Genomic DNA, 16,445 nt, shown 5'->3' with positions numbered 1-16,445 from the left:
CTGTCAAACCGCAGCCTACGAAATTATGAAAAAGTTCACTTTACATGTCTTGATTTAAAAATTAGGCAACGCTTCTTGCCAATTTTTGTGGTTGAGTGACATGTTTCTGAACCCATAGTTGAGCTTTATTATGACCAAATTACTACTAGTAAATTACATGGAGCCCAACACCGCTTTCTATTAGGGGTCATCAGTGGCCCGAGGACTAATTTGGGCCCAGATAAACTTCAGCCCAATCCTCAATGAGGCCCAAGAAGCAAGCCCATTAAGCAAGCAAGAAGTCAGAAATCGGAAGCAGGCGGCAGCTAGGGTTGGAGTCGCCGCTGTTCCTCCCCTCGCCTCGCAGCCTCCGCCTCTCCTCGTCTTTCCGGCTCAATCTGCGGAGAGGGTGGAGGCGCGCGCGGGCCACTGCCACCGCGAGGCAGCCGCACTCGGGCACCGGGACCTCGGGAACCCTAGCTGGCTGGCCCCGGTTTATTGCCTGCCCCTTCTGGCTGCTAGCGGCCGGGCTGCTTGACGATTTGTGGGTTTCCCTTTCCCATTTGCTCAGGTGAGATGAAATGGTGAACTAGAACTATGATGGTGAAATGAGTCTATGTTTCTTTGAAGTATTTTCCATTGCCAATTTGTGATTTCTGATTTATGAATCAGTGAATGCGCTGCGGAGTCGCTGTTTGTAGGATTTGTAAAACACGAAGATGAATGGGGGTATTACATCGCTTTGTAGGATTTTGTATTTGAACTATATCTATATAATATTGTAATATTTGCACATTTTGAACTTGCTTGTTATAAATTAGTCGATCATTGATGTTATGAGATATTATTGTTATTTAACTAAATTTGTACCCGTATATGAGATTTGCTGTATTCGAAAAATTTTGGTATGTGATTGAACTTGTGAAGTAGGACTAACCAACGAAAATTTCTTGGCTACGCAACCGAGGACTACCAACGTAAAATTCATGGCTACGCCACTGCCCCTGCTGCCTGACGCCGTCGACAATGACAGGATGGTCGTACACCATCGTCCCCCATCACGGATGGCGACAGGACCGTGCACTGCTCCGGCCCCATCAGGGGTACAGCCTCCCTCAGTGGTGGCGGCAGGATTGGCTCCTTGGTTCCTCCTGGTGTCACCATCTGAAGCCAGACCTAAGGAACATACTAGTCCCATGTCTTTCCCATCTACTTGTATCCTTATTATGGCGCCCAAAGTTCTATTAATTGGACTGGTGATGGCTGTCATGGAGATAATGCAAGTTAAGAATTATACCCTAGCCCAGGGGCAAGACATTCTCAAAATTTGTCCGATTTCTCCACACGAAATGTGTACTGATCTTCTGAGTTTCTCAATTAGATCTCCTGTTATAATAGTGTAGTAGATCAGGTAAGAACACCTTATGCTGACAAAACATGTGGAAAGAACACTTTTGAATCCATATCAGTTGTTCAGTTCATAACTTCAGATATTTCTACGTTTAGGAATTATCTTGACAAGTTTGACAGGGTAGCATTTGCATCACTCTTTGAAGAATGTATGCTATAAAAGTTTGACATCACAGACTCCAATAGGAATTGAACAAACACTGATTCACTTTATTTTTCTTAAAGATTACAGACACTAAATCATCAAATAGAGGAAGCAATTTAGTGCCACGGTGGTCAAGATGGCTGGGCAGTCTGACCCTCATCTTTCTATCTTCTCACCCTCAGAGGTAATCAAGCCTAAATCAATCCTTTCCTCATTGAATCATTTCAAGAGCCTGGGTCTGGATTCATGGGTTCCAAGTTCATTTTGTTGGCCTATGTGCTATTGCAGGTGGAGTTCGTGGCGGAGGATGAGATTGTCGAGATCGTCCCTAACATTCGCATGGAGGCCCTCAACATGATCTGCGTGAGTTGCCAGTCCCTTCACTGGCATCTATTTTGATTCATTTCTATTTTTGAATACTCTCACTGTCCACTCGTTTTACCTCACATTTATTTTTGGGTTGCTGCGCTTATCTTTCCTATGTACTTTATGAATGATTAATTACATTATACTCAAAATTCACATGTTTTGCTGTGATTGCTCCTCGTTTCACTGGCCAGTGATAAATTCTTTTTGCTGTTTCATTGACTATTGGTTGCTTTTGCTCAGCTCATTTTCCAGATGAGGTTTTCTGTTTTCTGTCCCACATGAGGTTTTCTGCTGTTTGAAGTCTCAATACATCAAATTTGGTCAACACAACACTCATACTCACCAATTCATCATATAGGGGGATTTTGGGCCCTTCTTCCCGCAAATTGCAAGCAAAGTGCCTCTTTGGCTCGCGGTTGCACTCAAGAAGCGTGGCAAATGTACCATACGCACACCGGACTGGATGACTGTTGGTAAGTTCCTGCTTGCTTATCTGAGCTGCTTAATCTCATGTTTTATCATAGCCAACATGTTTATAGTATTTGCTGGTATAATAAATTAATAAATCATAAAGAAAGGAGGTTCTGTGCCTAATCTTGTTACCAGTTACTAAGTAGTAATGCATTCAACCTACATGACAGATTGCGTAACTATTACTCCCTCCGTCCCATAATATAAGGGATTTTGGTGGGATGTGACACATCCTAGGATAGTCTTAGGATGCATCACATCCTTCCAAAATCCCTTATATTATGGGACAGAAGGAGTATATTTTTCTCCCTGAAATTTCTTGTCTGTGCACTCTTATAGCATTTAATGTCACAATCTAATAGAATAATACTGTTTATATTTGACATGCTTACATGTGTCTTAGATTCTGACTGCCTGATTGCATATTTGTCTGTGCTACTTCTTTACATTTTCATGGTACGCGGTCTGTTCACTCTTTAACTATTTATTGCTAGACCGCTTGACGCAGGTATTAGATGCAGAAAGAGAGTCACCCAAAGAATTTCAGCCATTGCCGTTCCACTATATTGAAATATCTAAGCTTCTCTTTGATCAGTAAGTATTCATATTTCATAGAAACTCTTGTAGTAATTCTATAATAAGAATCTGCAAAACTTATTTCTCTCTCTCTCTATATATGTGTCAAGTGCTCGTGATGACATCTCAGATGCATACCTGGTGAGTTACAGAAACCTTCGGAAGAAATTTCCACTGACTAATTGGCTCTGATATTATTTGGAAACAAAATTTTGCTTACTTCTAGCTGCATGTAGGTAAGATCTTTGATTGAGGACATCCGAGATGTCAGATTCCATAAGGTTGAGACTGGTCTGGAGACAATATCTGGCCGTACTCATGCTGTAAAGGTATATTCTCTCCACACTATAGCTACTTTATCTGCCGCTTGTCCTGGCTGCTCAGATTGTGTTGAAGCTATTCCATGTGTTATACCTTTCTTCTATCTACTGTTTGTAGCATTTATTTTTTTTAATCAATTTTTTTTGTAGTGTATGTAAACTATAGAACTTAACCTTTCTCATTAGCATCACTAACAAATTAAACATAAAACTCGTCTATTTGTGATGTCACACGATTGTGATTGTAAAATGTAAACTGTGTATGCTTCCATATTCTTACTCAATATTTACCATCAGACTTCTTAAATTATGACCCATTATGATCTTTTTTCCCTGCTTACCTCATGCACATATATATATATTTGCATTTATACAGCTAAAAAATCTCTCTGCAATGGAAGTGAATATCGTGCGTCCTTTCATGGTGAGAACTTTACAAGCATTCTATAAGCATGATAGCCCACAGATGATTCAGCAGACAGATAACACAGGTAGCAGACCAACACCAGTTACAGACCGTGGTCCAAGAGTAAGCCTTCATTTTTTCCACATATGATCTGTTCTTGTTTCCTAGAAAGAGTTGTTTTTTCAATCAAAATTCGCTCTAAGATGATATATGTGAATACTTTCGTACCAACGGTGCATAATAACTTTCTACTACATAGAATTCAATCACAAAAAAGATGCTTCTCATTTGTTTCTTGAAATCAAGCTTCTAATAACATGTTATTCATTTCTGCGGTGATATTATCAATAAACATTCCTAAATTCCCATCATTTTTTTTTTTGCAGAGAGATCTAAGGCGCAGGTAACAAGCAGGATGTGTATCTATCCCTTGAAAATTTTACTGTGTGTAGATTGCAGTAAATGAAGGTACTTGTGATCTGTATCTCACTAGCTAGAAGCCAACTGCGTTTCCCCAATTTGTTGTGTGTGTACCAAAATTTTATAGGACTAATAACATTTGACATGGTTTTGTTTTTGAAGAAGCGAAGATAGTAAGATACATCAATTATCTGTCACAAAATGGAGATTCCTCATGTATTCTGGATGGATGTAACTTATGTGATGTATTTTTACTATTTCTGGCATAACCTAAATCTCCTGACTTTATTCGAGTTATGATTTCCTTTTATGCTTGCTATTTTTTTTTATCTTTTTAGATGCTCTCCTTTTGTGATTTATATGTTGACATTCTATTTCAGATTCATAATCAGATCAGATGATTTTATTTTCTAATTTGGGTGATTGAATCCACTTACAGTTTGAGTTATGATCACCAATTATAGTGGAACTACTGGGCAAGTAACCCTCTATATTGGAGCACAAAACTTCTCATACACTTGCTCGTTTTTAGGATGCAGTTTTGTTAACATATTATTCTTATCGTCATGTGTCAGTTTGGTCAGCTCCAGATTGGGCAAGAACTGGTACCTTCTCACTGTAAATTTGTGATACCGGGATGCCAGAAGTTGTGCTCGGTTTGTCTGTAAATCTATAATTGATACGGAGTACAACGTGTTTTCTGAGGTTACTGCACATGAGTTCATTCTACAGCAACTACCATTGAAAACGACGGGGATACTTGATTGTTCTTTGTTCATGCAGCTGCAGGCCAGCAGCCGTCACTCGATATCATATTCATGAAAAATTTATGCGCATTTTACTGTGTTTTTGTCAATCGATCGAGAGAGATGTTTCGTCCGGTGAGGCAGTGGCGACTGCACCAGCTGCCGGCCAAGCACATATATGCATCGTGAAATTTCCGAGAAAGAAAACAACACGGGAGAAAGGTCGTGAAATTTCCGAGAAAAAACAACACGGGAGAAAGGTAACAAGAACTAGGCTGTGTTTAGTTCAAACCAAAATTGAAAGTTTGGTTGAAATTGGGACGATGGACAGAAAAGTTGAAAGTTCGAAGAATAATTTAGAACTAAACACGGCGCTAGTGGAGGACTAGCTCTGGCATCTCACTGGACCAGGATAGGATTAGGTTGAGAAAGGTCACAAGAACTAGTGGAGGACTAGCTCTGGCATCTCACTGGACTAGTATTAGGTTGTGGTTGGGATCGATTTCTTCTTCCCCTTTGTTGCTTTGGAAAGAGATTACTTTATTTTCTTTGGTCCAACGTAGTGACGCTTGCAATGATTACAGTTTGTTTGTTTTTTTGCCGAGATGACGGAAGGAGGTCATCCGAATGTTATTAAGATAGTGGAAAAAAAGTTAGAGTTTTTCATCGACAGCAGGTTGTCGAGAAAGGACTTGCACCCAAAAGCGCACGTTCCTAAATCACTCGCCAACTGCTCAAACACAAACTAGGAAGAAGGGACCAAGCAACAATTTGTTTATTCCATCTGATGACTGCCTCTCCTATATCTAAGGAGAGCTAGCTGTTCATCAGCTGAGACTCCCATCATCTTGCAAAACTACAAGCAGCTCACCTCGCAAATTAACTGTCGGCCATGGCGGCTGCTGGTGAAGCTTCAGGAGGCAGGGACAAGTACCGGTCGTTCATGTACGGCGAGGGAGAGAAGGACACCGTGTGGAGGCTTGGATCCCCTCCAAACTACGACGTCGTCAACAAGCTCTTCGAGGAAGAGAGAACCAAGGTAACTAATTAATTTCACGATGAACACTACTCGTCAGAGTTCATAGCTAAACGCCGAAGAGATCGAAGCAGATATTGTGATTAAGTTGAAAGCATTGTTGTGCACTTGTCACTAATTAGGAATGGCCAGAGGGGTCTCTGGAGGAGAAGGTCCAGAGATTGCTGAAGACCTGGGAGATGGAGCTCGTCCACAAGGTGCGACCAGAGGACCAGAAGAGCGTCCACTCGCAGAAATTCTGCGCGAGCACCAACGGTGAGAGCTACTCCCTCCGTTCTGCATGTGTGCGCGTGTCTCCGTATTTTAATATTTTTTTTAGATAATGGAATAGAATATTCCGGTCTTTGCTCCGTATTTTAATATAGAAAGCCGTTAACTTTTTAGGTATGTTTGACCATTTATCTTATTAAAAAACATGCATTTATTATCTGTTTTACTGTGATTTGATTTATCTTTAAGCATGATTTAAATATTTTTATATTTGTAAAAAAAAATTGAATAAGACAAATAGTCAAACGTTGACAAACAGTCAACGATGTTATATAATATATATATATACACACACACATATATATATGTATATGTATATATATTAAAAAACAGAGGTAGTAATAGTTAAATAAAACCATTGGCGTGGCTATAGGGATGAGATTTTTGAGCCAGAAGGAGGTGATGGCCATCGGCGGCTACAACGCGTTCCTGCAGACGAAACTACCGCCGGAGCACCGCATCTATGACCCGGACAAGGAGACGCTGGAGTCCGGCATGGCCACGTTCTTGACAGCGTTCCCGCGTGGCTTTGCCATCGAGGTGCTCGACGTCTACAGTGGCCCACCACAGATCGTCTTCAAGTTCCGACACTGGGGGTACATGGAGGGGCCCTTCAAGGAGCATCCCCCCCATGGCAAGCGGGTCGAGTTCTTTGGCATCTGCATCTTCCATGTAAGCTAGAAATATCGTTTTAGATAAGAAAGATAATTACATCTTGACCTTATACATCTAGGATGCACACAGCCATAAAGTTTGAGTTTAATAAAAAGGGAATCTCAATTCTCAATAAGAGAACCCATGTGAAATGAAATTAAAAAGGCTCAACAAGGGATGAAAACCCCTATGAGATGAAATAAGCAAAACATACGCGAAGTCTATAATATGCATTGACAAAAAGCATATTAGTAAAAGCTATAGTTATTGTTATGTATCTTTCTTTTCCAACAGTGACAAGAGGTTTCCAAATACTACCCGTTTGTCTACAATTGCCCGCCATCAGTAACTGGATTTTAGTACCTCTTTTTAAGGGGAGTTATCATTAAAAGTTGAAATCCAGCACTTTGAATTTTTTTACCCATTACCAGCCAGAAAGATTGTAAATTCGGAGTTTTGAACCCTTTGTAAGTCTTTCCATCGATAACCACCACTTATATACGTAGCACTGACAGTTCTGTGTTGGCGATGCGGCATTAGGTCGACGAGGAGATGAAGGTGGAGAAGACGGAGTACTTCTACGAGCGCGGCAATTTCCTCGCGAGCTTCTTGAGCACGCCTGCTGCTGCTGCTTCTGCTGCTGCTGAGGCTGCGTCAGGCTCAGGATGCCCTGTCATGGGAGGAAACTGAAGCAATGGGTAACCAACACAGCATGTCACCCATTCAAATGTACTACTCCAGACTACCAACAGATCTGCACCTGCTTTTTTATTCCAAGCTATATACTGTAGTAAATAAACAGTCTTGTTTGTATGGTACAAAGCACAAACACCACTTGTGGTGGGTACCTTTAGGATAGTTCTACTTGCTCTTTTGGCATAGAAGAACTAAGCTACACGGCCATGATTTAATCATCAAAGTAGTTATAAGTAGAAGTCTGACGAATAAAAGTTCAAACTTCTTATTTCGAGCAAAATATCCTCCACCTCCATTGTTGTATGGAGTATGCATACAATCTTTACCAGATTTTATCAGAGCACCGTGGTTGATAGCTGCGCACACCAATGCTTCAATCGCTCTTATTCAAAGTAAAAATGTATAAACTTTGTATCATGGGATCCTAACATGTCCCCTGCCGTTGCCCTATTCATTCCTGTGTAAAAGAAAGTTTATGTGACATAACAGTCTTCAGATACTTGTGTCGGATAAGGTAAGAGGTAGGTCGAACAGCTTGTAAGAGATACCTTCATAACTTGGATGTTACTGACAATCTTGTTCTTAAATCCTCAGCAACAGCATCGATGAACTCAACAGTGTTAAGATACTTATCTCGGCTAACACTGTACAATTCCAACAGAATCAATTAAAAGGTCTTGTCTATTATTACTACAGAATAAATAAGAGAAGTAGGAATTACTTTGGCCCATGTACAAGAAGAGCTAGATCCTTTGTCATCTTTCCAGATTCCACTGTTCGCACACAAGCAGCTTCAAGTTTTTGTACAAAATCTAACAGTCTTTTATTGTCATCCAGCTTTGCCCTGTTGTGGTGTGTTCAACAGTCAAGTCACAAGACTTACAACTCTTAATTATTTATGTAGCATACTTAATATTTACAACAAAAAGCAGGAAATATAAGGAGCAGAATAAATTTCTTTAAGAACAGAAACTTTCCCTAACTTTTAGATGACAAAATTTTCTGCTCTGAGCACTAACAAAAGGACTAAAAGATGATGTACTACAATAGAATAGCATTAACCATGATGGGAAAACTGAGCATATAGATTTCATCATTTAGAGCCAAACTAATTAAGTGAAAAGCAAGCTCATCGATCTTAGTTACTATGGTTTAATTCAAGCTCATACCTATGTCCTAGTCCGGTTGTCCAAGCAAATATTGAAGCAATGCTATTTGTACTAGTTTCGCCTCCTTTTTGGTGAACTCTGTAATGGCGTGTGACTGTACCATGAGCAGCTTCAGCTTCAATGGTTCTACCATCAGGGCACACCTAAGACAATGCAGAACTTATTTGTTAAATTCAGAAGATTAATCTAATCAGAAGATATTTTTTAAATAGAGGTTACACCATCAGCATATTGGAATCTACAATTGTTCTAGATAGCATTAACAATTGTTCTACATTTGAACTTTCAGATAAACAGATAAGAGTTCAGCAGGGAGAACACACACCAGAACTGATGTCATTAGACCTAGCGATCCAAAACCTGTACAAGTAAAATCATCCTGCTCTTAGCAAAGACTTCATTTTTCTCCAAATAAAAGGTCAGAAGAGAGTATACACATATAATAAGCAAAAACCTTGAGCAATTAGATCGCTCTGCACATCTCCATCATAGTTCTTGCAAGCCCAAACATAGCCACCTTCACTCTTAAGGGCATAGGCCACCATATCATCAATCAGCCGATGTTCGTACCTGCCACAGCAGAAATGATTAGGACATAAAGGAGGAAAATAAGGCTCCATGTTCCTACAGTAAGGTAGATAGAAGATAGCTGTACCATATTCCTGCATCATCAAACTTGGCTCTCCATTTTGTTTCATAGTTCTCCTGAAATATATCTTTAAACCTGATATATAAAAGTAATATTTCAATATGGACATACATGTCTATTAAAAGAAACAAATAGCATACGACGATTGACTATTGACCTTCCATCGTATTTTTTGAGGATCGTGTTTTTGGTGCTAAGATAAAGTGGCCATCTTTTCTGGTAAGCCATGTTCATGGAAGCTTCAGCGAATGCCCAAATAGACTATTTGCAACAAACATAAAATAGAGGTTGTCAAGTTTAAAACCCTGTTTAAAAATACAGAGTATCAAAATTAAGCTACCCTGATAAAGGGTATCATAAACAAACCTCGTCAGTATTATACATAGACAAGGCTACTCCACCAGCACCAGTAAAGTTGAACACATCCAACTCTATTTGTTCCTCTCTGCCATCTATACCAGTTTTGAGGAGAAGATAGTGTAAGGATGAGTGGATAACATTGACACAAAGGTTAATTTATAGTTAGCAATTTTAGTAAACTGACTAAGCTTATTCCCTGATGCTTGGATATTGATGTGATGACACCACAAATCAGTGAAGTATGTTTACATATATAAAAGCTCTTCTTACTGACAGAAACATATTCTGTTTAAATTGGTCAATATTGCAAGCTCTGTGGCAAAACTGAAACTACTAATCATATCTTGTTTAAATGTCCCTTAGCTGTTTTTGGTTGGTGTGTTATTAGGGATGCTTTGAATCTGGTTTCTTTACCTAATAATCTATGGGAGTGTATGAGTCTGCTCAAAGATAGGAAAAAGTTTAAACCTTGGTTCTCTTTAATTGGGGGGGGGGGGGGGGGGGGGGGTTGTTGGGCTATTTGGATCATTAGAAACGACTGGGTGTTTGAAAATATTCTTGTCAAGTCTCCCCTTTATGTGGTTCATAAATCGCTGTCTTTCATACAGAAGTGGCGCATTTTGCTAAAGGAGGAAGACCAGGAGCTGCTGGGAGGATGGTGTGAAGCAATCAGGATAAAGCTGAATCAAGTCAGGCCTCATGTGCTACCTGCATAGCTATAGAATAGCTACTTTAGTCTGAGTTTCAGTTTTTTCTGTAAGGGTGTGGTTAGGTTGGGAGTACGTTCCTTTTGTCTCTGAAAAACTGGTTGTTCCCCAGCTATCTCTTTGTGTTTCTTTCATTTTCCAGTTCTTGTATAAGACTCTGTTTTTGTTCTTGGGCTTTTTTCTAAAGCCGGGTCAATATATTGATCTGCCATAAAAAAAAAACATATTCTGTTCGCTGCTCAGCATTAACATATATCAGGCTATTAACCATTTAATAGGTTCTGAAGTAAATAAACTGACAAGAATGATTACCAAGTCTATTTGCCAATATGGTGGCATATGATGACTATACAAATAATTAAGCCCCAAATTTTTAGAACAGCTTTTCTATAGCCAAAGCCAATGATGCCCATATGAAAAGAAAAGGTAGAAGTCCTTGTCATTCCTAGTAGGATAAACACTAGGGAGACAAAGCTAAATATTAATTTAATCCTGGCTGCTACAAGTTCAGATCTGCAGCCACTATCATGACATTAGCTTTATTGAGACATACCAAATACTAACTTCAACTTCCCAGGACCTTTAATAACTGTATCTGTTGCTCGGTATTGATCACCAAATGCATGTCGTCCAATGCATATGGGCTTTATCCACCCTGGAAGCATAAAAAAAATAGTGTAACTACCAATGAATTCTACTATCGGTATTTTTGATACAGACTTCGTACCAGGTACAAGCCGAGGAATATTCTTGCAGATGATTGGTTCTCGGAAAACAGTTCCTGCAGGAGTCAATTAGTTCTGCTGAAGTAAGTATAAGAGAACAGCAACAGCTGCACTTGATGAAAGTTCAAAATAGAACCATATAGACATGTGACCAATTAAAGGTTTACCATTCAAAATGTTCCTTATTGTCCCATTTGGACTCTTCCACATTGCACTTAAATTAAACTCTTTCACGCGTCCTTCATCTGTAAGCTCATGAATAGTGCGGCCAAAATCAAATTTAAATTGAGTGTCCAAAACTACTTGTTAACACATCATGCTCATCTGTCAATGAGCTCAATTCTGCTGAACATCACCTGGAGTTATAGTTGCACATTTGATGGCTACATTATACCTGAAAAGAAAAAAGAATACTGAAGCAACCTAATGTAAACGTTATAATAGAAATCACAAAAAGTAAACATTATGTATTCTAACTGAGACTACAGGGTAAACAGGTTCAGCTTAAAGCACCAATTATATAACAAAAGCATAACTTAGATGGAAAAAAGTAATAGAAGAAATAATGGACCAGAACTGTGACGTCAAACAACTGAGGCTTACAGGCTTACTTTAGGGTCGCTTCTGCACTCTCTATTGTAACTTTGTCCCCAGTAGCGTCACGATTAGGTAGACCTAAGTCATAGTATTTTATGTCCAAGTCCAAGAAAGGGAATATAAGCTGCATGATCAAAACAGATATCCAACATAATTCTTAACGATGCCAGCATTAAGGGATGAAGCAGCACCAAAAGCATAACAAAGTAAAAAAAAATGAACATGTAACGTGAAAAAAAAAGGAGCTGCAGAGTACAATGCTAGACAAACAATCATCAAAATCAAGAATAAAAAACATATATTGTTACAAGAACCTGACCTTATCTTTGATCCATTTCCAAATAACTCGAGTCATCTCATCACCTAAGTAAAAAGCACAAACAGTCATATATAACCACTACAATCTGAGGTAAGCAAAGGATGATTGGGCTAGCCAAAAGTATGGTATACTTTCTAAATATGCAATTTAAAGTTACTTAAGTTCGATATGGAACTTTTCAGCACAGAACTTCAAATGAAGCAGAAAGACTGTCAACAGAAAAACTTTTCAGCCCACTTGAACATTGTAGACGATAAGTTCTGAAATTGGCATATGTGTTTACTGATACAGTTCACCTTGGAACTTGGAACTAAGCGATGCTGTGGGTTCAATTTTATTCTTTATTTTTTTACTATATTCTTCACATGAATAATCTTTTCTTTTTTACCAATGACAATGCACTAAAACAGTTATTTTAGATTTACCCTTTAAAACCGACTATTCCGCGCATCTAAGGTTGAACATTTTGTCCTCCCAAGAAGATGGCTATTTAACTAATTTCAGCACACTTTCTACGCCTAAGGATGACTACCACTATTCCTTGTAACGCCTAGAATTTCAGAAAGGCCAAGTAGAGCAGCTTTCAGCACATCAAATGTGTTGAACTCTGTTCCCACAAAACAGGACCATTTAGCTAATTTCAGCCGCACGTTCTACTCAGGACGACTCCCCTTCTTCCTCCAAACACCTACAATTTTTAGATCCAGTACGTAGAGCAGCCTAATCCATCCCACCACCATTGGTATAGCAGAACCAAAGCAATCACGGCACCAGACAAGAGGCAAAGGCTCCCCCCGTAGATATCAGCGGAGATAGCGAGGCTAATCACGAGCGAGTTCCGATCGGAAGCGGGGGGGAAGGAGAGGGGAGGTGGGGGTTCTCACCGTCCATCTCGACGACGGGGTTGGCCACGACGATCTTCTCGAACGCCATGGCGGCGCGCGCCCCCTCCCCTCCGCGCTTCTCCGCTCGCGTCGCCGGTAGCTTCTGGTCGTCGGAGTCGGAGACGAATCGAGCTTCTTCCGATCGGAGCTGCGGCGGCGCGCGAGGTGTGAAGTCTGAAGAAGGTCGGACACGGAGCGCGGAGAGAACGAAGCATCATAAGCAGACACGGCGCGGGCGTTCGGCCGCGCCGTCCGTGGACTCGGTCCAGGACGGACTACATGGGCCATGTGGGCCAGTCTTGGCCACGTCAGCTTTGGACCACTATAGCCGTCCGATGATAGGAGGCGGTCATGGCCCGGATTGGGATCCTCAGAATTTAGGGCTTGTTCGGATGACAGGATAGGAAAAGGAATTTGATGCTATGAAGCATTCGGAACACAAGAATATATAAACCACATGAATTTTCCAATTAGTATTAATCTCATACTCCCTCCATATTTTTGTTTGACGTTGGTTAGCTCAAAATTGAACTAACCAACGTCATACGTTCATGCATTGAGGTAGTATATTATAGTATAATTAAACAATAAAATATTAGTTCCCATCTAGTCACTTCAACGTGATTAGCATCTATCCCATGATAGCTAATGAAAAAAATTAGGTGTGAGTGGATGTTTAGAATCCTATGAAATTCCTATATTCTCATAAGGTTGCTACAGTATTTCTACGAAATTCCTACACATGGTTCCTATGAACCGAATGCATAAACAGTGCCAAATCCAAAGGAATTGCCAATCCTAAAAAATCCTGTGTAATCCCTCTGTTCCGAACAAGCCCTTAGGGTTTTAAATTATTCTCAGCCATCGGATTTATAGCGAACGAATGTGATTAATTGCTACATATAATACAATACATCATGAACAGTACCTTGGCACAGTACGTTTTACTTTTTATACTGTATCTACAGGAAATAACTGCAAAATTAATGTTTTATATTGTATCGGCAAACTCATTTTGCTATGCGCCTCAGTCTTAAGCCCCTAAAGGCAGAGGAGCCGAATCCTCAAGGCCCTCTGTTCTGTCAGTGTGTGTTTGGTTTAGAAGCGAGATGTGATAGGTTGAACTTGTCCTTGATTCTAGGGATGGTACGATCTCACTCAACTGTTTGATTTATAGGATGGGAGGATTCAATTTTTTTTCTTTTTGGTGGAAGGAATGAGGGTGGGATGGGATGGGATGGGAAACGTTTGCAGCTACCGTCAGTCCACGTCCAGTTCCGACGATGTGGTAGAGCACTAGAGCTCGACAGCAACCAGGTGGTGGGCGTAGCGGCGGAATCTGGCAGATGAAGGAGGCAAGTAGCTGCTAGAGGAGGGCTGGTGAGTGGCGTGGTTGGGACGAGGAGCGGCACGATTTGGACAGGCGGCCGACTGGCAACTGACGGGCAAGGAGCGGTGCGAATGGGCGAACAACGGGCAAGGAGCTGCGTGGGCAAGCGAGGAGTGGCACATCATGGGTGGACGATGCGACCGAGTGAGTCGCCGCGAGCGCGCGGCGATCGACAATCGGAGTGCATAGCGCAGGTGGGAGGTGCAGACGCTCAAGCAGTGGAAGAATAGTGTGGCTCACGCCGTGCACTCGACCCAAGTGGGTCAAGCTTGTCTGCTAGATTTTTGCAAGTGGTTTGGACCTGGATCTAAGAGGAATATTCCTCTAAGCATGCATTGGGTTGAACTCATTTTTCACGGTGTTTGGTACAGAGACATGCGAGATGGGATGGTCCTTAACAGGGAATATTTCGTTAAGATTCGAGTTGGCCAGGTCTCTTTAAAAGTAGGATCATCCCATCCCTCGTTTATATACGTACTACTCTTACAAATCTACCCCAGCCGTTCCATATTATAAGACGGTTTGTGCACACATCTATTTGATTGGTGAAGGAGCTAGACTCCTGCACGCCCAATAGACCAGGGCGGGAGGTTTTAAGTTTTTTATCGAAAGTTTTAAATTATGAGCTGAAAGTTTAGTCCAAAATTTCAAATTTTAAATAAAACTTTCAGTTGAAAATTCGGTTAGAAAATTTTAATCAAACTTTTAAAGTATTAATAAATGGTAACAGTAGGAAAGTAAATTCAAATATCAATCAATGATATTATTTTATCAAATAAAATTTAATTTATATTAGACTAATCTTTAGTTAAATATTTCAAGAGTTGAATCTAAAATACATTTGCGCCTTATAGCGTGTGATAAATGGGGTAATAAATATAGAAGACCTTTGATTGATTCTCCTGAAAATGTACAGTGTTAGCCTAGATAAGTATCTGAAACACTGTTGAGTTCATTGATGTTGTCGCTGAGGATTTAAGAACAACATTGTCAGCAACATCCAAGTTATGAATGTAGTACTCACAAGGCACAAAGTTGTTCTCCCTGCCTCTTATCTCTCGTGATAACTACTCCCTCTATTTTAACGTTTAGGTTTTGAATAAATCATACATATGTGTTTTCTATATTTGTCCAAATTCATATGAACATTACTAAATCTAGATGAGAGATGAAGGATTAAAAATGAAGGGATTACATGTTATGAATATATAATTTTTTTTAACAAAACCTTTGTTCCACGCATGAATGAATAGGGCAAGGACCAAGGACATTGAGGTTCATGTGATTCTACTACTAATCGTAAAGGTACTTTTATATATTTGTGCTTTGAATTTGCTTAGTGAGATGCTGCAGTCGGAAAAATGACTATTCCTGGATTTAGTTGTGAAGTAATAGCCCTCTTGACGTAAAATGAATGGTAGAGACATCAGGTAAAGCAGTTGAGATAGCCTGTGAATTTTTGCCCTTGCTTGTCTTGTCCCAAACCCAACTCTTTCTTTTAGGCATGTAGAAAAAGCTGTTCCAGAACTATGAACCCTAGCTATTGATTTCTTATAAGCAATTAAGCATCCTCCGACCCAGCGAGTGATTTAATTGTAAAGTTTTTTCTCATGTCTGCTATGCTAGCTACTGATTTCTTATAAGCATCCCTGACCCAACGAGTGATTTGTAAAGTGCTTTTTTCTCATGTCTCCTATGATACTTGGCTGGCTTGATTTGGCTAGCGGAATTGTTTCAGGCAAAGGAAGGATTTTATATGTACTGGGAAGCGCGGTACCATACTTAAATGGGTGATTGAGCATGGTATGTGCAGCTATCAACCGGGATGCTCCGATAAATTAAGTTCGGTAAAGACAGTATACAATATACATGCACATGCTACATGCAACTATGGAGGATTGGAAGTCAACAGGTGGTGGATGTTTTGCTCGAAATAAGGTACTCCCTCCGTCTAATTTTAATTACAACCATAAGTTTCCATGCCTAACTTTAATCGTCCGTCTTATTTGAAATTTTTTTATAATTAGTATTTTTGTTGTTATGAGATGATAAAGCATGAATAGTACTATACTCGTGACTTATGTTTTTATATTGTTTTTTCAAAAATTTTTTAAATAAGACGGATAATCAAAGTTAGACGCGGAAAA

General features: G+C 40.0%; 3 protein-coding genes across 6 annotated transcripts; 2 read left to right on the top strand and 1 right to left on the bottom strand.

Moving 5' to 3' along the window:
- Positions 1–300: 300 nt before the first annotated feature.
- On the top strand, positions 301–4,393 carry LOC127760719 (DNA replication complex GINS protein PSF2). 3 transcript variants are annotated; one of them, XM_052285033.1, is made up of 10 exons: positions 301–550; positions 652–708; positions 1,615–1,718; positions 1,823–1,897; positions 2,262–2,376; positions 2,869–2,968; positions 3,061–3,091; positions 3,187–3,279; positions 3,647–3,799; positions 4,063–4,393. In XM_052285033.1, the coding sequence occupies exons 3-10, from the start codon at positions 1,671–1,673 to the stop codon at positions 4,081–4,083; spliced, it is 636 nt and encodes a 211-aa protein (XP_052140993.1). In that variant the 5' UTR covers positions 301–550; positions 652–708; positions 1,615–1,670; the 3' UTR covers positions 4,084–4,393. The 3 variants fall into 3 exon arrangements, with proteins under 3 accessions (XP_052140993.1, XP_052140985.1, XP_052140979.1); XM_052285025.1 differs by lacking the exon at positions 652–708 and having other exon boundaries at positions 1,622–1,718; XM_052285019.1 differs by lacking the exon at positions 652–708.
- A 1,078-nt stretch (positions 4,394–5,471) lies between these two features.
- LOC127772436 (pathogen-related protein-like) lies at positions 5,472–10,590 on the top strand. Of its 2 annotated transcripts, XM_052298408.1 has the most exons (5): positions 5,472–5,881; positions 6,001–6,133; positions 6,522–6,820; positions 7,343–7,531; positions 10,285–10,590. In XM_052298408.1, the coding sequence occupies exons 1-4, from the start codon at positions 5,735–5,737 to the stop codon at positions 7,490–7,492; spliced, it is 729 nt and encodes a 242-aa protein (XP_052154368.1). In that variant the 5' UTR covers positions 5,472–5,734; the 3' UTR covers positions 7,493–7,531; positions 10,285–10,590. The 2 variants fall into 2 exon arrangements, with proteins under 2 accessions (XP_052154368.1, XP_052154367.1); XM_052298407.1 differs by lacking the exon at positions 10,285–10,590 and having other exon boundaries at positions 5,473–5,881; positions 7,343–7,915.
- On the bottom strand, positions 7,746–13,113 carry LOC127772420 (cytosolic isocitrate dehydrogenase [NADP]-like). The gene is made up of 16 exons (XM_052298405.1): positions 12,909–13,113; positions 12,025–12,068; positions 11,720–11,829; positions 11,465–11,502; positions 11,276–11,353; positions 11,111–11,164; positions 10,937–11,038; positions 9,683–9,768; positions 9,474–9,577; positions 9,323–9,391; positions 9,122–9,237; positions 8,993–9,027; positions 8,668–8,810; positions 8,220–8,342; positions 8,047–8,142; positions 7,746–7,955 (listed from the first exon to the last, which is right to left on the bottom strand). The coding sequence occupies exons 1-15, from the start codon at positions 12,955–12,957 to the stop codon at positions 8,049–8,051; spliced, it is 1,245 nt and encodes a 414-aa protein (XP_052154365.1). The 5' UTR covers positions 12,958–13,113; the 3' UTR covers positions 7,746–7,955; positions 8,047–8,048.
- Between the last annotated feature and the right edge of the window lie 3,332 nt (positions 13,114–16,445).

This window comes from Oryza glaberrima, chromosome 1, assembly GCF_000147395.1.
Source record: "Oryza glaberrima chromosome 1, OglaRS2, whole genome shotgun sequence".
Lineage (NCBI taxonomy): Eukaryota > Viridiplantae > Streptophyta > Magnoliopsida > Poales > Poaceae > Oryza > Oryza glaberrima.
The sequence above is the reverse complement of the archived record's forward strand: the minus strand, read 5'-3'. Positions and strand labels throughout refer to the sequence as shown.